This window comes from Miscanthus floridulus, chromosome 3, assembly GCF_019320115.1.
Source record: "Miscanthus floridulus cultivar M001 chromosome 3, ASM1932011v1, whole genome shotgun sequence".
Taxonomy (NCBI): domain Eukaryota; kingdom Viridiplantae; phylum Streptophyta; class Magnoliopsida; order Poales; family Poaceae; genus Miscanthus; species Miscanthus floridulus.
Genome location: NC_089582.1, coordinates 61,507,365 through 61,532,322, shown reverse-complemented (window position 1 = coordinate 61,532,322; position 24,958 = coordinate 61,507,365). Strand labels below are relative to the sequence as shown.

At 47.7% G+C, this 24,958-nt stretch overlaps 1 protein-coding gene and 1 pseudogene across 1 annotated transcript; one reads left to right on the top strand and one right to left on the bottom strand.

The window, feature by feature from the left end:
- The first annotated feature begins 162 nt into the window (after positions 1-162).
- On the top strand, positions 163-2,306 carry LOC136541729 (uncharacterized). The gene is made up of 2 exons (XM_066533782.1): positions 163-629; positions 1,880-2,306. The coding sequence occupies exon 1, from the start codon at positions 238-240 to the stop codon at positions 610-612; it is 375 nt and encodes a 124-aa protein (XP_066389879.1). The 5' UTR covers positions 163-237; the 3' UTR covers positions 613-629; positions 1,880-2,306.
- Positions 2,307-3,655: 1,349 nt separating this feature from the next.
- LOC136543808 (serine/threonine-protein phosphatase 7 long form homolog) lies at positions 3,656-13,550 on the bottom strand (annotated as a pseudogene).
- Between the last annotated feature and the right edge of the window lie 11,408 nt (positions 13,551-24,958).

Here is a 24,958-nt window from a genome sequence, read left to right as displayed (position 1 = left end):
CAATGTCAAAATCGTTCAAATGCATACACCTGAAATTTTCACAGTTGTAAAAAAACGAGAAATTAAAATATCGAACCGTAGCAAGCCGGGCCAGAGCCCAGGACGCACCACAAGCTCCGGGTCCAACCGGACCTGAGGAACCAAGCGGACCAACAACACAATGGAACCAAGCATCAGCCCAGCCCAGCCAGCCAGCCTCCATTCCCAAGGAAACCCTCCGCTCCTCGCACGTCCCCCATGGCCGCCGCCGCCGCGCCGCTCCGTCGGCTGCTCCTCCGCCTCCGCGACCCGCCGCCGCTGCCCTTTAACACGCTCCTCTCCCGCCTCACGCCGCACCTGCAGCAGGGCCCCACCCCGGCCCCTGCTACTCCACTCCCGGCGTCGACGCCGGCCCAAACGCCTCCCGGGATTCTCCGCGACGCCCTCTTCTCCTTCCATCCGGGCCTCCAGATACACCCGTGCCTAGATCCGGTTGGGGGTGCCCCCGCATTGGAGGAGGTCGGCGGAGGGGCCGCGGAGGTGTGGGCGGACAGCGTGAAGAAGAAGCGCAAGCGTAAGATGAACAAGCACAAGCTCCGCAAGCTCCGGAAGCGACTTCGCCGCCAGACATGAGAGCTCTCTCCTCTCCGGTTAGACACCTTGTCATTGAGTTGCGTCCAGTGATTTGATCTCTCCTTGGGTTGATCCGTAGAGCAAGACAGAGAGGGGTTACGGGTGTATGAGAGAGGGCTGTTTGATGAATAACTGATTTTGTAGCCCGTTCACTGTGTTAGAAGATTTTGGTTGGCTTCGATAAGGATCATGTTCCACACTGAAACAAACTTTTATTAAGCCTCTTGTTAGTTACTGTGTGCAAATGGAAATGTTGCATTGATCGAGATATTAGTGTCCAATCCTTTCATCATGCCCTGCTTTCTTGATATACTGTCTCTGTCCCTAAAAGAATGCAACTATGGGTTTGAGTGGTCACGTTTGAGTTTCTAGTAAATAATATTCATATTTGTGGCTCCAAATTAATTTATTATAAAAATACATTTCGTTATGAATCTAATAGTATTTATTTTATATTATAATATTTATACTTTTTTATCTATAATTAGTCAAAGGTGATATACTAAAATATGAAGAATTGCATTCTTTTTGGGACGGAGGGAGTATATGGAACTGTTGTGCGTAAGTGATTTTTGTTTCTGTAGGATGCACCTACTCCTAGTTGCCAAGCTCACCCTGTTTTCAATATGGTGTGGTTCTGCTATGTTTTGGTGCATTAGTGAGTCGAAATAGACTTCGATTCTAGCTTGAAAAATCTGTGCTTCTCTTCACTCTGTTTAAGCTGTGTCCTGTGCTCCATTAGGGCTTGTTTGGCTGCACACAAATACACCCCAATCCACGTGGTTTGGGAGGGATTGGAGTGGAATTTAAACCAACTTCCATTTAAATCCCTCCCAAACCACGTGGATTGGGGTGGATTTGCGTGCAGGCAAACAAAGCCTTAGGGATATCTATGCTGTGGTGCTACTGTTAATCACATGATGCCTGTGCCACTTAAGGAATATGTATGCTGTGCCGCTAGGTATTTTTTGCACCTAATAAGCATAGTATCCACTGTTTCATCTAAGTTGTGTTCTGTTCTCCTGTTGTGTGCTTGACATTGGCTGAAACATTAATTTGAAATGTAGTCGGAAGAATATCTTTATTTTGGATAGCCCTTTGAGAAATTTTGTATAATCTAGTTATACCGACATGTGCAAGTGTAAACAACAAAACGTTTAAAACTGTATTGCTGGTTCATGGAAGCACAGTATTCTAGCAGAACAAAAGCTTGAGCTTACTTGTACTGTTCTGCCCTCTAACTCTTTGTTTTGTCTATGTTGATTAGGCTACAAGGTTGTTGGACTTGAAACCTGGGCTCCAACACTGTTACACACTGGTTAATTGTTTATGGGCTGATCTGCTGCAAGTTTTTGTTTGGCAAAGGAGCTACATGTTCGATTGCAGCTCTAAATTGGTGGGACTAACAGTTTAGAATCTATGACAGAAATTAAACTGAACCAGGATTGAACTAGGTTAAGTTTTGATTTCTGTCAAATAAAGCTTTAGATTTGGTTGTTTTGTCAATCTTTCTCCATTCATTGCTGTGACTAACACCCATATACTCGTCCAGAAGTACTTCACATATTTTATTTGAGGGTACCTGAATTTTTGCACCCTTGAGTGTTGTATACCCTGTTGATATCTGACAAATTACCATATTTTCTCGTTGAGGCCCGCCTACTCTGGAAGTACGGAGACCCTGGATCTTGATACTTGCCCAGTTTGTTCACAGTTATCAGTGGCATGGATCTTGATACTTACCCTGTTTGTTCACATGAATTTTGGATTTGTATGGGTTCAGTGGCAAATTAGCTTGGTTGTTGGCTTGTGTCTTTGATCCCGTGCAATGTTCCTCACGACCTGCTCACGCATTTCATTCGAGCGGTGACATTCCAAGCCCAAGCAGCATAACACGTTTCAGCCTGACTTTTGCTAAACGGCAGTAATTAAGTTTTACAAAAAATCAGCAGGTAACTAATGAGAGTTGCCAGTGTCATCAACTTGTGTGAGCAAATAGAGTGCACACTGTTACATCTTCAGTTCAGACAAACGTATAAATACAATCATCAGAGAATACCGAGGGATCGAGGCTGCTATAACATAGGGATTTTTTTTATTTTTAACACTTTTTTAAAACTATTTTTAAATCTAACACTTTATATTTTTTTTTACAAATCTAACACTTTTGGCGCGTCTATTCGCATGGCGCGATGAATTCAACCTGCCGCACCATGCATGGGGTGCGACAGGGGTGCCAACGTGGCAACGACCCGACCCGCTGGTCGCTGATGTGGCGGGGCCGACGCGCCGTGCTTCATGGCACGGCGATGCCGCGCCACCCATCATGGCGCGGCAAGGCTGACGCGCTAGCCGCCATGGCGCAGCAAGACTGACGCGTCCCCAGCCATGGCGCGGCGGTCAAAGCGGCAGCAAATGGAACAATGCACTTCTGTTATGTTCTCACAAGTTATTTCGTCGTGTCGGTTTAACGAATAGGTCAGCATGAAGGTTAAGTGCACGAGACAATCAATACACAAGTTCAGCAATACTCGGCGTGTTCGGCTGGTAGAATGCGCAGTAGATTTCAGATGATTCAGTAGTGTTCTGTGAGAGAGAATAAGCTGAAACAAGAAAAGAAGTGAGCAGTCGAACATCCCCACTAACTTGTACACGTCCCAAGTTTATCGCAAGTTCGATAAATACCTCTGTTCGACATAAGTTCAGCAAGTCATAACTACAGCACAAGTTCATCAATACATAAGTTTGACATTACTCGACATACTACATGTTCCATCAGTATATGGGTGTCCGAGTACAAGTGCATCATGTCATCCTAAAGAACTTCTACGACCATAGAGTATATGGGTACTGCGGACGTCGCTGCCTCTTCGGACGTGATGGCAGCATGTTAGGGGTGAACCCAACGTCGGTACGGTCTCGCTGGCGGTACACCCGGCAGTACTGCTGAGTATAACTAGGACCCTACAATTACAATATAGGCATCGTTGCTTACAATGTTTAAGTAATTGTGACGTATATGGCGAATGGTTGTTTTAAGTACCTATTCGTCGAACTGCGTAGGAAATGGTGCATCACCGAGCTGAGACATCCCAATCTCATCGTAGTCCTCCTCGTCGTCCTCGTCCTCCTCATCCTCATCCTCCTCAACGCCGTGCTCCGAAGGACCCTTGCCTGCATTGCCGGGAGTACGAACATAAGAGGTCCCACCAGCCATCGTGTCGGAGGAACCTGCTCGTGTTGGCATAGTGCTCGAGCGTAAGGAACTAGACAGGTCTGGGTCATAGGGCATCTCCCACGGAGTATCCACGCAGTTGAGCTTCTGTGCCAGCTTCTTGCAGCTCCTCCTCACTTTCTGTAAAAAAAAGAAAACACGGATGGATGAGTCATGGGAACCATTTAACCACTGTCATGGCTTTGAGAATAGAACGTATATCGATGAAGACGTGTAGAATGCCGTGTGGCTCCCCTCTGGTCTCATGAAGTCGCATGGTTACTTGTCAACTGTGATGCCTGCATACACAAGCGAGCTAAGTTCATATCACTACAATTCATAGGAACGCCGATGTACAGTTGTATTGAAATTCAAATTTCTTACCATGTATCTCTATAGTGGAGCTCTCTGAAGTTGTGTCTCCATCCTTGTCGCCTTGTCATACGCATCAACGATGTCATCCTCGTCTTCGTCCTCATCAATTGGCTTGTTAGTGTAGGGGGCCTGCATATGTGTGTGGGTACTACTATGCAACCATTAGAGGTAGCGGTTGAAGTTGCGTTGGTCGTGTGGCGGTATCTCGACGATCAGAACCCTTTGCCAACTGTCCCAGTTGTGGATGAACGTGGCGTGCGTCATGGCCCAATTCTTTTCCTTGTACCTATTTATTCGATCATACCTATAAGTTTAACGTAAGTTAGTGGTTGTATGTATGCACATGACTACTAAATTATTATGTTTTAGTTGTTGCACCCGTGCAACTTTCTGCTGGTTGTGTACAACGGCGGTGGGCATGGCTGCAATCTTTCAAACTGCCTATACACCCTTATAGGGTAGTGCATCTCGACCACGTGGAAGAAAATTAGTGGCCCGTTAAAAAGCCACTCTTCCGACTCTTCCTTAGTGCGAGGACTCAGGTACCCCTCTAGCTCAAATCTGGACCAAGGACACCAATTCACCTGGATGTAATAGGCTTAGAGCTGTAGAAGGAGGACATAGTTGTGTTATTGTAAACTTGAGCCTCTTCAGGCAAGCTTGTAATAACGTAACTGTATATCATTGTAAGCTTGTTTGCTTTGTATAAAACGTATTTAAGCTTGAAACTTTTTCTTGGTGTAACTAAGTGAGAACATGTTAATGTTTTGTTTAGTTGTACCATTTTGCTCGACACATCATCCCGAAAAGTTTGTGCGGCCCTAGTTTGCCGTGTGGTCGGAGTGTGAGGTACGGTGACCTATGCACACGTAGACGCGGACAAGTCAAACCAAGGGGGGCCTGCTGATCACCCGTAACGTAGAGAGCGGATCCCATGCAAGCGTTGGGAAGAATCGGAGACAGGTCCTGCTCCGAAAACCATAGAAGGAGTGGTGGTCGGCTTTTACTGGCTAAGTTAGAATAACCATAAAATTCGAAGTGACACATTAGAGTGGTCGGAGAAATCATAATTGCTTTATTGAAGTAAATCGCAAGTACAAGAGGAGTATATATCTCAGTAGTTAAGCATAGAAACGTCTAAGCTTGTCGATGTGCCACGAGTTTGGTACATCCGTACCGTCCAGGTGAGCTAACCTGTAAGACGTTGGTCGCGTGACTTCCTTGATCATGAAGGGTCCCTCCCATGGGGTTGCGAGTTTGTGGACACCAGCCTAGTTTGTCTTCCACTTCAGGACCAAATCCCCGACCACGAAGAACCATTCTTTAACGTTCTTGTTGTAGTACCTACGCAAAACAGCAAGGTATTTGGCCATACGTACACAAGAATCGAGCCTTTTCTCTTCTGCGCTGTTCACCTCTAGCTCCCATACTTCATTGACCTTGTCTTCATCGAAGTTCTCTACCCGTGCTGATCTAAAAGCTATATCTGGTGGGAGGACTGCCTCAGCACCATAAACCATAAAGTATGGTGAGACGCCGGTGTTACGACTGGGCTGAGTTCTGAGGCCCCAGACCACGGCTGGTAACTCTTTGAGCCATCGTCCGGGAGCTTTGTCGTTTTCTCTGTACATCCTCTTCTTCAATGCATCCAAGATCATGCTATTTGCCCGCTCGACTTGTCCATTAGCTCTAGGGTGCGCCACCGAGATGTATTTTACTACTATGCTCCTTTCATCGTAGAAGTCTCAAAAAGCGTTCCCGGTGAACTGAGTACCCAGATCAGTGATGATGCTATTGGGTACGCCGAAACGGTGGATGACCTGGTCGAGGAACGTGATAGCCTTCTCTGAGGATGCCTGTACCAAAGGCATGTATTCTATCCACTTAGAAAATTTGTCAATCAGCACGAAGACGCATGTAAATTTCCCGAGGGCGGGTTTGAAAGGCCCGATCATATCCAGTCCCCAGCATGCGAAGGGCCAAGAGGCTGGAATCGTCTGGATCTCATGGGCTGGTACGTGGATTCTCTTGGCGAAGAACTGACAACCCTCACAGTGGCAGACTAGCTTCTCTATGTCGGCTACTGCTGACGGCCAATAGAACCCTGCCCGGAAAGCCTTACCGACCAGTGTTCTTAAGGCCACGTGGTTGCCGCAGGAGCCAGAGTGGATTTGGTCCAGGAGATGTTCGCCTTCCTCCCGGGTTATACACTTCATCAAGATTTCCTCCTTTGCGTTTTTGCGCCATAACTTGCCATCGACGAGCAGATACTGCTTACTGCGACGCATCAGGCGCTTGTTTTCTATCCGATCAGTATAACCGCTGCCATCTGTTAAGTACTTGATGAAAGGTGTTCTCCAGTCTGGCTCATGAGTGGTCGGAGGTGGCTCGGTTGTGCTCGGCGCCAGAACCGTAGCCACCAATTGCTGGTCTGGAGCTTTGTCGACTGTGGAATCTTCCTCTTTGATGGAAGGCGTGAGCAGGTCTTGGACGAATACGCCATGTGGGATTTTGGCTTGGGATGATCCTAACTTTGACAACGCATCTACTGCTTGGTTCTTGTCCCTGACCACATGTATGTACTCGATGCCATAGAACCTGCCTTCCAGCTTTCTTATCGATTTGCAGTATGCGTCCATCTTTTCGCTGGTCGTATCCCAGTCCTTGTTGAGTTGGTTGATGACCAGAGCCGAGTCTCCGTAGACATAGAGATGTTTAACACCAAGCTCAACCGCAATGCGTAAACCATGCAGGCATGCTTCATATTCGGTGGCGTTATTAGATGCTGGGAAATAAATCATGAGGACATACCGGAGCTGCTCCTTGGATGGTGACATGAAAAGAACTCCTGCTCTCGCACCGTCAATGTTGAGAGAGCCATCGAAGTACATCGTCCAATATTCATCGGATCCCGGAGAGGCAGGAGTGCTTAAATCTGTCCACTCGATGATGAAATCGACGAGTGCCTGAGACTTGATTGTAGTACGGCTTACAAATTCCAAGGAGAAGGGGCATAGCTCCATTGCCCATTTGACAATGCGCCCGTTCGCATCCTTATTGCAAATGATGTCCCCCAAAGGGAACTCGGTCATGACCACCACACGATATCCGTCGAAGTAATGTCTCAACTTTCGAGATGTTATCAGTATGGCGTAGAGTAGTTTCTGAATCTGTGGGTACCTGGTCTTGGATTCATTGAGTACCTCACTGATGAAATAAATTGGCCGCTGTACCTTATAGGCGTGGCCTGACTCGTCGCGCTCGACCACCATGGTAGTGGAGACCACTCGATTGGTTGCCGCAATGTAAAGTAGGAGAGTTTCGTCTTCTCTGGGAGCAGTGAGGACCGGAGGTGATGTAAGGTATTGTTTTAGCTGCGTGAAGGCAGCGTCTGCTTCCTCCGACCACTCAAACTTCTCGGATGCTTTGAGCAGTTTGAAAAATGGTAGCCCTTTTTCTCCTAATCTTGATATGAAATGGCTGAGAGCAGCCATGCATCCGGTAAGCTTCTGGACATCCTTCACCTTTTTAGGGGGTTTCATGTCTAAGACAGCTTTGACTTTCTCTGGATTAGGGCGTATGCCATCGTAACTGACGACGTTGCCTAGCAATATACTAGAAGGAACACCAAAGATGCACTTCTTTGGGTTTAACTTCCATTAGAATGTGTTGAGGGCTGCAAAGGTGCGTTTTAGGTTGTCAACAAGGGTATGTGCTTCCTTGGTTTTGACAACTACATCATCCACATAGGCCTCTACAAGGTCGTCTTTTATCTCGTTTGCGAGGCAGGACTGAATGGCGCGTTGGTATGTAGCCCCGGCGTTCTTGAGCCCGAACGACATAGTCGTGTAGCAGTAGGCCCCGAAAGGCGTGATGAAAGACGTCTTGATCTGGTCGTCCTTTTTGAGAGCGATCTGGTGATAACCAGAGTAGCAATCGAGAAAGGAAAGGAGCTCGCAACCGGTGGTTGAATCTACGACCTCGTCTATGCGAGGTAAGCCAAAGGGATCCTTAGGGCAGTGTTTGTTGAGATAAGTGTAATCAACACACATTCTCCATTCATTATTCTTTTTGCGTACAAGAACCGGGTTGGCTAACCACTCCGGATGATACACTTCTTTGATAAATCCGGCTACCAAAAGCCGTGTAACTTCTACCCTAATCACCTCCTTTTTGTCACGAGCAAAACGTCATAGCTTTTGCTTGATAGGTTTGGCCTTGCTGTTGACATTCAAGGAGTGCTCGATCAAGTTCCGAGGTACACCGGGCATGTCGGCAGGTTTCCATGCGAACACATCCACGTTGCTCCTCAAGAACCCGACGAGCGCGTCTTCCTATTTGGGATCTAGGTTGGCCCTGATAAGGGTCGTTTTGCTGGGGTCGCCGTCGACCAGCTGGATCACCTTGTGCTCCTTTGACTTGATGTTCTTGCGTGGAGCCTCGAGCTCTGGGATCTCTAGGTGGTCGGCTGAGGTCTTCTTAGCATCGAGCATGGTCTCGGCCATGTGAATAGAGAGGTCGTGGGCCTCTGCTATTTTGAAACTATCGTCTTCGCAGGTGTAAGCGGCGTACACATTACCTCGGAGGGTTAGGACTCCTTTCTTGGTAGGCATCTTGAGCACCAGATACCTATAATGAGGTATGGCCATGAACTTGGTGAGCGACGGTCGACCAAGAATAGCATGGTAGGTGCCGTCGAAGTCAGCGACCACAAAGTTGACGTAGTCGGTGCGGAAGTGGTCCGGGGTCCCAAACTGCACAGGTAGCGTGATCTGCCCGAGAGGTGTAGAGCTCTGTCCGGGGAGAACACCCCAGAATTGTGCCTCGTATGGCTTAAGATCTACCTGAGCTATCTTCAGGGCGGGCAAGCTGTTCTTGAACAGTATATCGATGGAGCTGCCATCATCGATCAGTACTATGTCGAACTGGACCTTGTTGATATAAGGATCGAGGACTAGGGAAAACATCCTGGCTCCGGTATTGCGGCCCATTGGTCCTTCCTACTGAAAGAGATTTCGCGGTGAGACCACGGAGGGAGCCGCGGATCGGCGAGGAGGTTATCGGCGTTGGCCACGTTCAAGCAAGCACGGGCGTGCAGCTTGCGTTCCCGCTTGGTCTCGATGGACACTTTGCCTCCAATGGTAGTGTGCACGCGATCGGTTGGCTTGACGTACTTGTGACGAGGGTCTACATCGTCGTCGTCGTTATCCTCGTTGCGCTGTTCCCCTGTATCGTTAGGCTTGTCGGATGTATCCGGAGCCTGTTGACACGTATAGATAGACTTGAGAACACGGCAATTCTCCATGGTATGGTTTGACTTAGGATGGAGCTGGTAGGGCCCCTTCAATGCTTTGGCATAGTCGTCTTCGTAATTACGATGTCCGCCACCCTTTTTAACGGTATTGACCTCGCCGTCGTCTTCCCGAGCACGCTTGCTCCTATAATCGTCATGGCGGTTACGCTGCTGATTACGTTGGTCGCGGTGGTCGTGGGAGTCGTTGCGCTGGTTGCGGCGGTCAAAACTGTCATTCCAACCACGGTTGCCGCGGTAGTAATCGTGGTGTGGGGGGTGGTCGGAGCGTGGAACCCTTGCTGCTTCTTCAATAATTATCTTCTTGGCGTCGTCGGCGTCCGCATATTTCTTGGCGGTGGATAGGAGCGCTATGACCGATTCAGGTCTCTTCCGGAGGAGCTTGTCTCTTAGGGCGTCGTGGAAGCGGAGGCCAGTGATGAAAGCCTCGATTGCCTCGTTGTTGGAGATTGATGGGACCTTGATGCGCATCTCTGAGAAATGCCGGACGTACTCGCGCAGTGGCTCATCTTTCCGATCTTGGATCTATTGTAGATCGTACTTGTTGCCCGGTTGTTCACAAGTAGCGATGAAATTGTCGATGAAGGCTTGCTTAAGCTCCTGCCAAGAATCAAAGTAGTTTGCCAGCAAGCTGACCAGCCATTGGTGACCTGCATGGCCAACAGCGACTGGGAAGTAGTTAGACATGACGTGCTTGTCAGCCATGGCTGATCTGCACACGGTTTCGTAGAGCATGACCCATAATTCGGGGTTTTCTTTGCCGTCGTACTTCTGAAGTTTCTTGAGCTTGAAATTCTTAGGCCATATGACTTGGCGAAGGTGTGGAATAAACTGCTTCAAACCCGGTGGACCGTGGGCAGTGTCATATTCCATACGGCGATAGCTTTCGTAGGATGCTCGATCGTTGGCTCTCTGGTTGATGCGAGCACGCATATCGCGTCCACCGAGGTAATGGCGGAGATCATTATTGCCATCACGGCGATCTCGATTGCCATCTAGATTAGCCCTGCGACCGTGGCTATCGCGGCGATTATCGCGGTTGTCTCGGTGATTATCGTCCCAGACGTCGCGACGGTTGTCCTCCCGACGGCGGTTGTCATCCTAACCACCATCGTGGCCACCGTTTCCGCCTTGACGGTTGTCTGATGGGTCGTTGTTGCACGAGCCACGTGGGTTGAGTGGCTGTGAGTGACTTGGGAGCTGGCGGCTGTGGCTTGACTTGACTGAGATAGATGGAGCCCAGACTTGATTTACAATTTCTGCAGTCTGGGCCATGGCAACCGTCAGATAGGCTTGTATTTCATCGCGAACCGCTTGGGTTTCCGGGGTGTTGGGTAGCCGTTGCATTGTCGCCATGGCGACGGCTACGTTGGCACTTGGAGTCCTGAAGACCTGTTTGTCCCTCACCCTGTCGAAAGCATCGTTGAGATCGCGTGGCTGGACCCTTATGCGTCGCGCCTCCTGGTCTGCTTTGGCTTCGATTTGTCAACGATTAAACCGGTCAATATTGCATGCTTCGTGCGTGGTCCTTTCTTGTTCTGTTTTGCCAACCGCTGGCGGTTCGTCATTGCTGACAACATGGATCAAATCCCCTCGTCTTAGCGGGAAAGATGGGAATTGTGAAAACCCTGAGGCGTGGTCTGGTAGATCCAGATCGTACTTGGCGCCGTCGTCTTCGTGATGCTGAAGCTCGGTGTGTACATATGCTTTAGATGCGATGCCAGACGAGGAGCTGGAGTCGCCCTCTTGGACTATGTGGATGGATCCTTCTTGATAATCTTCAGTCCGGATCATGTTGACGAAGTTGCGCAGCTTCAGCCGAGGTCGGTGCATAAAACACAGATCCAAGCGGCGTTGTAGGTTATACGCGTAGCTGGAGGTAGCGTTTCGCAGGCCGTAGGGCTAGACCTGGTGGTTCTCCGTCGAGGCTTCATACTCGGAGAGCTAGAGACCCATCGTGGAGGCTGGCCGGCGACGAGTGGAGCGCCCTTCAGGAGTAGATATGACCACGATATCTGTACCAAGTCGTGCAGGGTGACTGGTCTGAGCTGGTCGGGTAGATCTATTGTGGGGAGTGGTTACCTGCTCATTAGGTTGACTTTGAATCGTACTTACTAGAGCTAGGGTTTTAGCGAGTTTGGTGCCGACCCGATCGATGGAGTCGAGTAGGTCGGTGTTGTCGATCTGCTTCCCTTTGTAGCAGGGAAGCAGACGATGAGTTGTCGGCGTGGCTGAAGATGATGTAGGCGTGGTCGGAGCCAGATGTACCATGGTCAGAGCCAGATCCATCATGGTCGGAGCCGTACCTGTCGTGGTCGGAGCCGTAGCCGATGCAGGTGAAGCAGTGGTCAGCGCAGACTAAATCCACGCCTCCTTCGTGGTCATGGCGATGAAGTCATCGGAGCCGGTGGTCTAGGTGATCTGGCCGACAGTGAACTTGAGGCCGTTCGGCGTAGCCATGGAGGCGGAGACGATGACCATCTTGTTTGCTTGGAGAGCAGTACGCACACCCCCTACCTGGCGCGCCACTATCGATGAAATATGGTCGGCAGTCTACCTAGGGGTATGCCCAAGGTAGTAGATTGTCGGCAGACAGATGCGCAAGCCACAAACAAGACGGTGACACAAGACAAACATGAGGTTTTATCTAGGTTCGGCTGCCAAGAAGGCATAACACCTACGTTCTACGTCTGATTTGTATTGCTGTATGTCAATGATAGATGTTTTTTAGAGGGATCCCCTACCTGCCTTATATAGTTCAGGGGGCAGGGTTACAGATCTGGAAACCAATCCTAGTCAGTTACAATTGCCATATGTGGCTGGATAAGGATTCCTATTCTAACCGACCAGGATCCTACCTGATCGCCAAATCCGCCTTGACTCCTTGTGCGTTTCTCCGATCAGATTGGCTGTGCCGCATGTCGTCTTTCGGGTGGACCGGACCCATCGATCCAGGCTGGCCCAAGCTTAGCCGTAAGGGTATAGGGGTTAATACCCCCACAGTTAGGTAACTACAGTTAGGTTTTTAGAATAATAAAAAAGCAACAACACCGACTAGCAGTATCAAAGTGGTCATTACCTGGTGCTATGTCAGGACGTATAGTGTGTCCGAGTACTGCCTGTACCACCGCTTCAGGTTCCCTCTAACTACCTTCGCTTCTTGCCAGACGTACAGAGCAGTCGGTCCTATGTCCATGTGATTCCATGCCCACATTGAATAGGAGTCAGTCACAAGTGCGGCATCAAGTTTGAGGAAAATAAAAAATCGATGCACTTACAGGTAAACCGTGAACAACGGGCCTCTCGACTGGCCATCGCTCCCAACACCAAACCTGTAGTAGGTGGGAGCAACCTCATAGGTTGGCACCTCCTGTACTACATCGGTAGGCAACTCAGAGCTGACGATAGATCCATGTTAGGACCACGCTGCCCCAGCTATACGCTCCTATATTCTTCCATGGCTGACTCAGTATGTTGAGGAAGGCCCAGTTGATGGTGTTACCTGACGCGTCGGGGAACAGGAAGGCACCTAAGAAGTGCCACAGCCACACCCTAACATACCTCTCGATCTCCTGCTCTGGTGCAGCGGCGTCCCAAAGTTTTTTGTTATCTAGACTGAACTAACACCGGATGTTTTCTTGAAATTTTTGAAGGATAATTAAATGAGAGCCGAGGGAACAAAAATAAACATTAAATTAGACAAAGACAATACGCATCATAAAAGTTATGTACTACACTCTCCATTTAAATCACAAAATAATTTGCAGAATATGTAGATCAACGACAGACTTTGACCATAACATATATTTGTGATATAAGAGACCAACCAATGACTTGCATGTGCTGGTGTCAAAATGGTAAATGTTTGGAACATAGAAATTCTTACTTTGCTCTCTTAGCATCCTCGTCTTTGGGTGGTTTTCTACCACAAAACTACTCCACCAAGTCCATCCGGTGATCGTTATCAAGGACCCCAGTCACTGGAAGACCCAACCGCAGACACCGAATCATCTTCACGTCCTATATCTTGATAGTCATCTCATGTAATACCCTCGGTGTTACACTGTAAATTTTTGCTAAAACACTACATGGGCATCATATTTATATGATAGTGTATGTAAAATAGTGTGTAAATCAATTCCTATAACTCGAAACGATCGACAAAAACGCAAAACGAAAGTTACATTTCAATGTCGCGTTACATCACTTAGGGTTTTAAACAAATTTTTATTGAGCAAGAATACTATAGAACGCACATGCGGGACTTTAATAAAGTTTGTAGTACAAACCGTGTAGGTGACGATGAAATACTTGAGGTCGCGAAAGGAATTCACTAGCTAGCGTATCGAATGGCTTAGAAATCGAATTCGACGCAAATCTGATCGAGACTTAGTCAAATTTCCTAAGAATACACTTTGACTCAGCTAAGTTTGGTAATTTTTGTAGGAGAATCGGGTTAAGTAGTGGTATGGTCTTAGGGCTTGTTTTAGTAGACTAACATGCCATCTCGAGTGTAAAATAGGTGGTTTAGCAATTGAAGCATCGGTTGGATTTTTGGGGCACTTTAAAAATCGTGCATGGCACGTTACCGCCGGTTTCAGCGTCTGGGCGCGGTCGCCATGCCTCGGCCCAGTGTCGCCGCTCATCCACGCACGCACACACGTGTACCGTCGTGCGGGCTTCGCATCACCACTACAGCGCCCATGCACGCGCACTCATGCGCACGCCGCGCTCGACGGGACGCTAGGGGCCAGTGAGCCTGGCCGCTTTGCCACCGCTGCTGCCATTGTCGCCAGCATGTGCACGTGCCTCTGCATCGCGTTGTCACCTCGCATGCGCTCACATCACTTGGGTTGTGTCGTCGCTGCCGCTGCTATGCATGCCCGCTGCGCCGTCACATGGCCTGGCCGCCGTCGTCTTGCAAGCCAAGGCGCTGTAGTCGCACGTCGTCGTGCTGGCCTTGTACGTGCACGTGGAGCCGTCATCTGTCGCACCGTTGTCCTCTTCCATTTAGTGGCTGTGCCACGTCGTGCTTCCCATCATAGTCGCCTTGAATGGCGTCACATCGGCCGACCGAGCCGCGCCAAGGCCAACACGCAGAGCCTGGCCCCATCCTTGTAATTGCACACGCCTAGAGCTTGAAGTGGAGCCTAGCTAAGCGCCAAGCCTGCCACTGCTATAGTTGTATGGCGTTGGGCTTCAAATTGAGGTTTCCCCTACAATTGACCACCTTATGACCGAATGGCGTCGCCCACCTAATTGGCCTTGCACTGTCCACCTCTGTCCAATTAACTATGCACCCAACTAGCTCTGGTGGTTAGCTCATGTTTGGAGTCGACTCGATGAGCTTTCATCCTCTAGTGAGGTACTGCAGAGCATTTCCCTCATGGTGGTCCACCATGGCCGTCGGGGTGGGTGCTCGGCCAGGGCGTCGTTCCTTACCCCTTTGTCTCAATTGAGTGGTGCTTTTGTGTCTCCTTGACTTGGTTGCCCCTCCTATGAAACAGTTTCACTAAGGGTGCAGCGAGTCACCGAGAATGCCGTCGTCGTGCTTGCCGTGAACCATAGCAACCCCACGCATGTGGCCAACCACCTTGCCGAGCCTCATGAATTTGTCCAGGCCATTCTACATGTCTCTGGTGAGGCCCTTTTGCTCCTAGGGTAGATGGCTGAATTGGTCAGGGCCGAGGCTCGCTGAAGCACGTGGCCGCCTCCGGCGAACGTGGTGTAGATGCTGTGTCCATGGCCGGCTCGTTTGGGAGTAGAACAGGTATATCTAGGACCTCTAGAATGTTATCAGTACTCTAGGCATGGAGTCTAGGTAGTGATGGTAGCGCTGGGCTAGACGTTTTTGCCAATGTCAGTGTCACCATGGCCAAACCCTGCCGTGGTGCATGGCCATGCTTCTATGCGGCACCAATCGTGGTGTTTTATACCTCTATCTACTACGCTTGTGATGAAGAGTGTCATGGTGGTGATATTTGCTGCTGACGAGGTCCGTGCTGGTCGACGTTTGGCCGGAGATGCCGTGGCCTCTAATAAGTTTTGGCCAGGGACTTTGGAATGGGAATTCGAAGTAAGTCAGGGGGTTTGTGAGAGCGTTAGAGAGTGAGGGAAATAGTAGAAAGGACTGCGGGTCCATTTGGTTGAAAGCTGAGGGCTCTTTTGCATAAACGTTGGCGTGCGCGGGCCTTCTCGTCGTGGACCATCGTCGCTCGGCTAGGCCGCGCCCCCGCGTGGGCCACACCGGTGGAGCGCGTGCGCGTCGAGCAGACGTGGGCTGCACCGCATGTAGTGGGCCACGCGGTGGATTCTAGTTTCCTTTTTCCAGTGAATTGGTAAAGGTTTATTCAATTTAGTTTTGAGCTGAACTTTAAAAAATTATAGTAATTTCTGTAGATGTCCAAAAACAGTGAAACAAAATTTGTTAGGTTCACAAAAATGCTATCTAGCTGTTGGTGTAGTTAGTTTACAGTTATCTGTGATAATGATAGATTCGTTAATTCATTTAGGAGAGCTTAGTATTATTTAGCTTAATATTTGTAGGAATTTTTGTGGCAAATTGGTGATAGCTTTAGCCATGAAATTTTTAGAGTAGGTTCATTAGATTATTATGTGCTCACTGTAATTTTTGTAGCCCTTGAGTAGGTTGATAAATAGAGTAGCTAGTACTCCTTGTTTTAGTGTATATATAGTAAATCAGTATTTAGAGTAAGAATGCCTTTAGTTGTTAAGATAATACATGTCATGTTTCATGCCTGTTAGTGGTAACAATAGGTAACTTAGCACCTTAGCCGGTAGAACTAGCTTAGTAGCTTGATAGGTGTATTCGTATTTTAAGAGTTGTTGTTGCCGTATTACTAAGTGTTGCATCATCATTTCATGCATATAGATAACGAGTTGGTAGAGTTCGTGCCTGCGGGCGAATAGAATTACGAGGAGATTATTGAGGAGTACGAGGAGGAGATTCTCATATAGGAGGGAGCCCCGGAGCCATTCGTTGCTGACTTTGTTGACACACCGCCTGTCTAAGGCAAGCCCTAGTGCATAACCCTTATTTTTGAGTGATCAATGAATATATATATGATATGCATTTATGTTATAGGCATCTCATGTAAACTACATGCATAAATATATTTACCTATGGGTCCTACTAGTATAGGTCAAGTAGCTACTATGCTCAAGATTTTGGTAGCGTGAGTAACCTGTCATTACTCACAATAGGTGATTATTATCACTCATGATAAACTGGTGGAACGGAAAAATGGAGACCGGACAGGGATATGGTTTGGGTGTTGGTGGGTGTAAGAGGTTGTGTCCTGTGGTAACGGGGCATAGCTTGGTTACACTTTTTCCCTGTCTATGTCGTTTAAGGATCGGTCATTGCAATGGACGCTAGGCAAGTTACAGATTTATTATCCCGAGCACATACTTAGGTATGGGCGCTGGAAAGGCTTGTTGCTCTCTTATCATGGGTTCCGGCTCTTTCTAGACCGACTGATTGGAGGTGGGGATGGTGGAGGTCTAAGCACCACATTGAGTCTGGAACTCAGGAGCGAGGGCTTGAAGTTCAAGTTTGGACGGGGACCTGGACCCCTTGACAGGAGAGTGGTGGGTTGGTCCTGCTTGTGCCTGAGGTACAATCAGGGCATGTGTTTTGAGGTACCTAGCTGGGCACATTGATTCACAAATCGTCGCCGTGTTGATATGACTTGTATAAACTCTAGCATCGTAGTAAGAACTGAAAGAGGAAAGGTGATGAAATGGAACTATTTGCTCAACCCTTGCTTGAAAGTAGAAAAGTGGCTTACATAGAATGGCTAGATAATGAATTAATCGTGACTACTAATAATAACATAAATAAAGATTCACTAATGGTATTGCTTTCTGCAAAAAGGAAACCGGCAAACTATAAAGCTTATCATATCCCTTGGAGTCAGAAAATTATTCCCACTAGTCGGATAAGTCTTGCGAGTATATTGTGTACTCAAGGTATATTTACCCCTATTGTAGGTACTGCTTGAGACGTAGCCGTTGTGTGAAGGATTCTTTTGGTGGACATAGACGGATCCTTGCTTATTATTGATAGATGTTTACTTGATGTTTATTTTCATTCCGTTGTTTAATATTCTGCACTCTAAATTTGGTACTATAATAATATATTTCTGAGAACTCTGGATGTATGAAATGAACTAAGTTTTGCAACTCGTTCTCATTATTGGATCCTTGGGAAAAAATGTGGATCTTTCGGGCTCTCCCTTGGGGTGTGCCCGACGGAACCCGCTCGATGTAGCTTGCTCTCGGGGTGCTTAGTGTCAGTGGAAGACAAGCGCCTCCGTAAGTGCGTTATTTCGGGCGGTTCTGCCATAGTTGGTACCAGAGCCAATAATGAGTTTACGAGTTTTATCGCTCTTTTCCAAAAACCTTAAATGTGACCAACAAAAGTTTTGCAAAAAGTAGGATGCGATAAATTTTGTAAATAAGTATAAGCCCTAGCAATATGGTCTATCTAGGATAGCGGCATTGGTTTTATCTAATCAGTTTTCTGTAGGTACACTAACTTACGTTGCGTAAGAAATCGTTTAGCATACGGAAAGTGAGTGTGCGATGTGCTAAAAATTCTTACGAATGCTGCTATATTCTGGCTTGAGTGAACGTATAGGCCGATGCATGCATCATGATAAGAGAATCTTGCTAAAACTAAATTCCCCCTACACGTATAATTTGGATTAGTAAATTGGTAGGATAACTAAAAGAATGCTTTAATAAATGTCTTATCATTTCCCTAATCCCCTGTTTCTGATCTGGAGGGTTGTCCTAAGCTGTTGGTTCCTATCTATTACAGATGAACCTGAGGTCTGGTTGCAGGAGCACCAGTGCCGAGGCGGGCCACGGTCTTAGCAAAGGCCAAGGTGAAAGTGGTCGAGGCAATGAGCATGGCAACGGGGAGAGCCATGAGGCCCCACTTCTAGCTCCTCCTCCGCCACTGCCACCTCCGATGACTCTTGCAGAGATGAGGGCGGAGATGTTGGCTACTCGTCATGAGTCAGCCTATGCCATGGAGCTGCTAGCACAGGCTATCGGTGGCTTCGCCCATGGTGGCCACGGAGGCAATGGTAGGAACGAGGGTGGTGCCTGCGGTCCTGAGGGACCCAACTCTTATCAGGATTTCTTAAAGATGCACCAACCCATGTTCACGCCCATGGCTAAGCCTCTAGATGCGGAGCAGTGGCTTCGCATTCTGGAGCAAAAGTTTCTGCTGCTCACCATAACTTATGAGCAGAAGGTGCGCTTTGTGGCGCAATAGCTATTGGGATCCAAGAATGCATGGAGGGATACATTCAATGCCATGCAACTGACGGATCACCGGGTGACCTGGCAAGAGTTCACGGCGGCCTTTAGAGAGTATTATGTTGCTACTGGTGTTCTAAACAGGAAGTTGACAGAGTTTCTGGACCTTTGGCAAGGAAGCATGTCCGTGATGGACTATGTCAACAAGTTCAACCACTTGTCGTAGCATGCTAGGACTCATGTGGATACAGATGAGAAGAAGAGAGACCATTTTTATCATGGCCTCTCTTGCATGTTGCAGAAGGAGTTATATATGGGCAACTATCAGACCTTTGGGGCGATGATGAATGCTGATATCGCCATGGAGGGCTTGCAGCGTGACTCTCAGGTAGAATGGAAGCGCAAGTGGGTGGCTACTGGATCTTCTAGTCACCCCCATGCTCAGAAAGTACAGGTTGTTAGGCGGGTGCCCTATTAGTCTATGGGTGGGCATTCATCTCGACAGCTTCAGCAGACTTTTTAGGTTCCTTCCACTCAGTATCGTGTACCTACTCAGCAGGTGCAACATCAGCAGCCCCAGGGATAGCAGGTCCCACCTTGTTTGGGACAGGGGAACAAGCTTGATGCTTGTTTCAAATGTGGCAAGGAAGGCCACTATGCCTGGGAGTGTCCGCAAAACCAGCCGGCCCAGTCTGGTCAGCCTTCAGCTAACTCCAGGCTAATCAAGCGGATAATTATCAAGAAGAAGGTGACAGTGAGCCGATCTGGATAGGTTAATTTCATGGAGGCTGAGGAAATATTATAAAATGAACCGGTGATGGCTAGTATGTTCACCATTGATTCCCATCTAGCTTATGTGTTGTTTGATTCTGGTGCATCACATTCATTCATGAGCAAGGGATTTGCACACCGGCACAATATACCTCTTATGGCTATACCTTTTGCCTATAGAATCAGTACTCTGGGTGTGTAGTTGTGCGTTAATACTTGGATGGACACAGTGGGCTTAGTATTAGCCACTCACACTTATCGTCTCTAGTTCATGGTACTGCCTGGGCAAGGCATTGATGCTATTCTGGGAATGAACTGGTTACGTGTATATGGGGTAGTCTCGGATTTGAAGCAGAGAGTTGTGGAGTTATGACTTCCTTCTTCTAAGGATAGGATGTCTCTTCTTATGCCCTTAGATCTAGCCTTACCTGTTGCTGCTCATGCTGAAGCTTCTCCTGATCTTGCCTCTATTCTTGTGGTATGTGAGTTCTAGGATGTTTTTCCTAAAGATCTACCTAGGTTGCCACCAGATCAAGATGTGGAGGTCTCCATTGAGTTAGAGCCTGATACTACTCCTATCTCTTGATGCTCGTACCGCATGGCCTCAAAGGAATTGGCTGAAATGAAGAAACAATTAGAAGAGTTGTTGGAAAAAGGATTCATCCATCCTAGCTCTTCACCATGGGGTTGTCCAGCCATTTTTGTGAAGAAGAAGGATGGCACTCTTCGGATGTGTGTGGATTATCGCCCTCTTAATGCAGTAACCATTAAGAACAAGTATCCTCTACCTCGTATTGATACCTTGTTTGATCAACTAGCTAGTGCCAAGGCGTTCTCCAAGATTGATCTCCATTCAGGCTATCATCAAATCAAGATTAGACAACAAGATATACCAAAGACAACTTTTGCTACTAGGTATGGGCTGTATGAGTACTTAGTCATGTCTTTTGGTCTCACCAATGCTCCTACATTTTTCATGTATCTCATGAACTCAGTCTTTATGCCAGAGTTGGACAAGTTTGTAGTGGTATTCATTGATGATATCTTGATATATTCCAAGAACAAGGAAGAGCATGCCCAACACCTTTGGATAGTACTGACTCGATTGAGGGAACACAAGCTATATGCCAAATTCAGCAAGTATGAATTTTGGTAAGATCGAGTGCAGTTTTTGGGGCATGTTCTGACACCAAAGGGTATTTCTGTAGATCCAAGCAAGGTGCAAGATGTGCTAAATTGGAGTTCTCCTAAGTCAGTGCATCAGATTTGTCAGTTCCTTGGTCTTGCTGGATATTATCGGTGCTTCATCCTAGATTTCTCCAAGATAGCTCAGTCGATGACCAAGCTGCTCTAGAAAGATGCCAAGTTTGTTTGGAGCCCAGCTTGTGAAGAAGCCTTCCAAGCTTTTAAGAACCTTCTTACCACTACTCCTGTCTTGGCCCAACCAGATATCGATAGACCTTTTGATGTATATTGTGATGCCTCGAAGATGGGGTTGGGATGTGTGCTTATGCAGGATGGGCGTGTGATAGCTTATGCTTCGCGCCAACTGAAAAAGCACAAAGTGAATTACCTCACCCATGATTTAGAGCTAGCTGTTGTGGTCCATGCTCTAAAAATTTGGAGACATTATTTGTTGGGCAACAAAGTATATATTTTATAGATCATAAGAGCCTCAAATATATCTTCACTCAGTCTGAGTTAAATATGAGGCAAATGAGATGGTTGGAATTGATCAAGGATTATAACTTGGAGGTACATTATCACCCCAGAATGGCCAATGTGGTAGCTGATGCCTTGAGACGAAAGTCATATTAGGTTGAAGAAACACCTTTGTCTCTCAACCATGCAGAGGTGCTGGCTCACATTGCCTTAGTTTCAGAACTAATTGAGCAGATTATTCTAGAGCAAAGGCAAGACACTTTAGAAATTCCTCACATCAAGAAATTGATTGCCGAAGGGCGTGGTCCTCTGTTTAGTATTGATGAGCAAGGCATAGTAAGGTACAAGAATAGATTGGTGGTTCCATCGAATGAGGAGATTAGAAGGAAGATTTTGAATGAAGCTCTCTATTCCAAGTTGTCTATCCATCCTGGCAGCAACAAGATGTACCATGATTTGCGCCACTTGTATTGGTGGTCCAACATGAAGTAGGACATCACCAAGTACATCACAGAGTGCGACACTTGTGGGAGAGTTAAGGCCGACCACATGCGTACTCTAGGATATTTGCAGCCCTTGCCCATTCCTGTGTGGAAATGGGAAGATATTTCCATGGATTTCATTGTGGGTTTACCCCGCACATCCAAGGGCTATAACTCTATTTGGGTCATTGTGGATCACCTTACCAAGTTAGCTCATTTTCTCCTAGTGAATTCTAAATATCCTACCAGAAAGTATGCCAAGTTGTATTTGGACCAGATTATGACCCTACATGGAGTCCCCCTTACTATAGTTTCTGATAGAGGGTCAATTTTTATCTCATGCTTCTAGGAGCAACTCCAGGAGTGTCTTAGTACTAGTCTCCTCCACAATTCAGCCTATCACCCCCAGACTGATGGCCAAACAGAAAGGGTAAACTAGGCACTAGAAGATATGTTGAGAGCTTATGCCATTTCTTTTCCGGAGAAGTGGGACAGATGCTTGAACTAAGCTGAGTTTTCCTACAACAATAGCTATCAAGAAAGCATTCGTATGGCACCCTTTGAAGCTCTATATGGGAAGAAATGTAGGACACCACTGAACATGGTTAAAGTGGGAGATCGTGGATACTTTGGGCCTGATTTCATTAAAGAAGCTCGAGAGCAAGTCAGCATTATTTAGAGTCATTTGAAGGCAGCTAAGAGCCGACAGAAAGCTTATGTAGACAAGCGAAGAAGGCCTTTGAGTTTGTAGTTGGGGATTATGTGTACCTCAAGGTGTCTCCTATGAGAGGGGTGCATCGGTTTGGTGTCCATGACAAGCTAACTCCTCGATACGTGGGTCCTTACAAAATTTTGAAGCAGTGTAGCCCAGTTGCTTATCGTCTCCAACTTCCAGATATTTTATCGGTGGTACACGATGTATTCCATGTATCTCAGTTGAAGAAATGTTTGTGGGTACCTGATGAAGCTATGGAAATTGAAGGGCTTCCCCTCCAGCCTGACTTGACATATATTGAGCATCCTTCAAGGTCTTGGATGAAAAGGAGAGAGTGACAAGGAACAATGTGGTAAAATTCTACAAAGTTCAGTGGCAAAACCACTCGAAGGATGAAGCCATGTGGGAACAAGAGAGCTATATCTTGAAGCATTACCCCCATCTTCTTTCTGGTTCACCGAGGTAGTTGTCTACATTGAAATGTAATTCTTATCTTTTCTCTCACACTAGACACATGAAATCTCAGGACAAGATTTTGTTTTAGGGGGGTAGATTGGTAACACCCTCGGTGTTACATTGTAAAGTTATGCTAAAACACTACATGGGCATCATGTTTATGTGATAGTGTATGTAAAATAGTGTGTAAATCAATTCCTGTAACTCGAAACGATCGACGAAAACATGAAACAAAAGTTACATTTCAATGTCGCGTTACATCACTTAGGGTTTTAAACTAATTTTTATTGAACAAGAATACTATAGAATGCATATACAGGACTTTAATAAAGTTTGTAGTACAAAACATGTAGGTGATGATGAAAAACTTGAGGTCACGAAAGGAATTCACTAGCTAGCGTATCGAATGGCTTGGAAATCGAATTCGACGCGAATTCGATCGAGACTTAGTCGGATTTCCTAAGTCGGAATATGCTTTGACACAGCTAAGTTTGACAATTTTTGTCGGAGAATTGGGTTAAGTAATGGTATGGTCTTAGGGCTTGTTTTAGTAGCCTAACATGCCATCTCGAGTGTAAAATAGGTGGTTTAGCAATTGAAGCATCGAGTTGGATTTTTGGGGCGCTTTAAAAATCGTGCATGGCATGTTACCGCTGGTTTCAACATCTGGGCATGGTCACCATGCCTCAGCCCGACATCGCTGCTTGTCCACACACACACACATGCGCACCACCATGCGGGCTCCGCATCACCAATGCAACGCCCACGCACGCGACTCACGCACGCGCACTCACGCGCACGCCGTGCTCGGTGGGACGCTAGGGGCCGGCAAGACTAGCCCCTCTGCCACTATTGCTACCATCATTGCCAGCATGCTGCATCACGTTGTCACCTCATGTGCGCTCTCATCACTTGCGTCGCGTTGTCGCTGCCGCTGCTGCGCGCGCCCGCTATGCCGTCACATGGCCTGGCCGCCGTCGTCTTGCGAGTCAAGGCGCTGCGGTCGCACATCGTCATGCTAGCCTCATACACGCACGTGGAGCCATCATCTGTCGCACCATTGTCCTCTTCCATTTAGTGGCTGCGCCACTCCGTGCTTCCCATCACAGTCGCCTTGAATGGCGTCGCGCCGGCCGGCCAACCCACAGAGCCTGGCCCCATCCCGGTAATTGCGTATGCCTAGAGCTTGAAGTGGAGCCTAGCTATGTGCCAAGCCTGCCACTGTTGTAGCCATATGATGTCGGGCTTCAAATTGAGGTTTCCCCCGCCATCGACCACCTTATGACCGAATGATGTCGCCCACCTAATTGGCCTCGCACCGTCCACCTCTGTCCAATTAACTGTGCTCCCAACTAGCTCTGGTGGTAAGCTCGTGTTTGGAGTCGACTCGACGAGCTTTCATCCTCCAGTGAGGTACTATGGAGCATTTCCCTCGCGGTGGTCTACCATGGCCGTCGGTGTGGGTGCTCGGCTAGGGCGTTGTTCCTTGCCCCTTTGTCTCAATTGAGCGGTGCTTTTGTGTCTCCTTGACTTGGTTGCCCCTCCTATGAAATAGTTTCACCTAGGGTGCAGCGAGTCACCGAGAACACCATCGCCACGCTTGCCGTGAACCAGAGCAACCCCACGCACGTGGCCAACCACCTTGCCGAGTCTCTAGTGAGGCCTCCTACTCCTAGGGTAGATGGTTGAATCGGTTAGGGCCGAGGCTCGCTGGAGCGCGTGGCCGCCTTCGACAAATGTGGTGTAGATGCTGTGTCCGTGGCTGGCTCATTTGGGAGTAGAATGGGTATATCTAGGACCTCTAGAATATTATCAGTACTCTAGGCATGGAGTCTAGGTAGTGATGGTAGTGTTGGGCTAGACGTTTTCGCTGGCGTCAGTGTCACCATGGCCAAACCCCACCGTGGTGCATGACCACGGCTCTGTGCGGCACCAATCATGGTGTTTTATACCTCTATCGACTGCGCTTGTGATGAAGAGTGTCATGGTGGTGATATTTGTTGCCGAGGAGGTCTGTGCTCATCGGTGTTTTGCCGGAGATGCCACGACCTCTAATAAGTTCTGGTCAG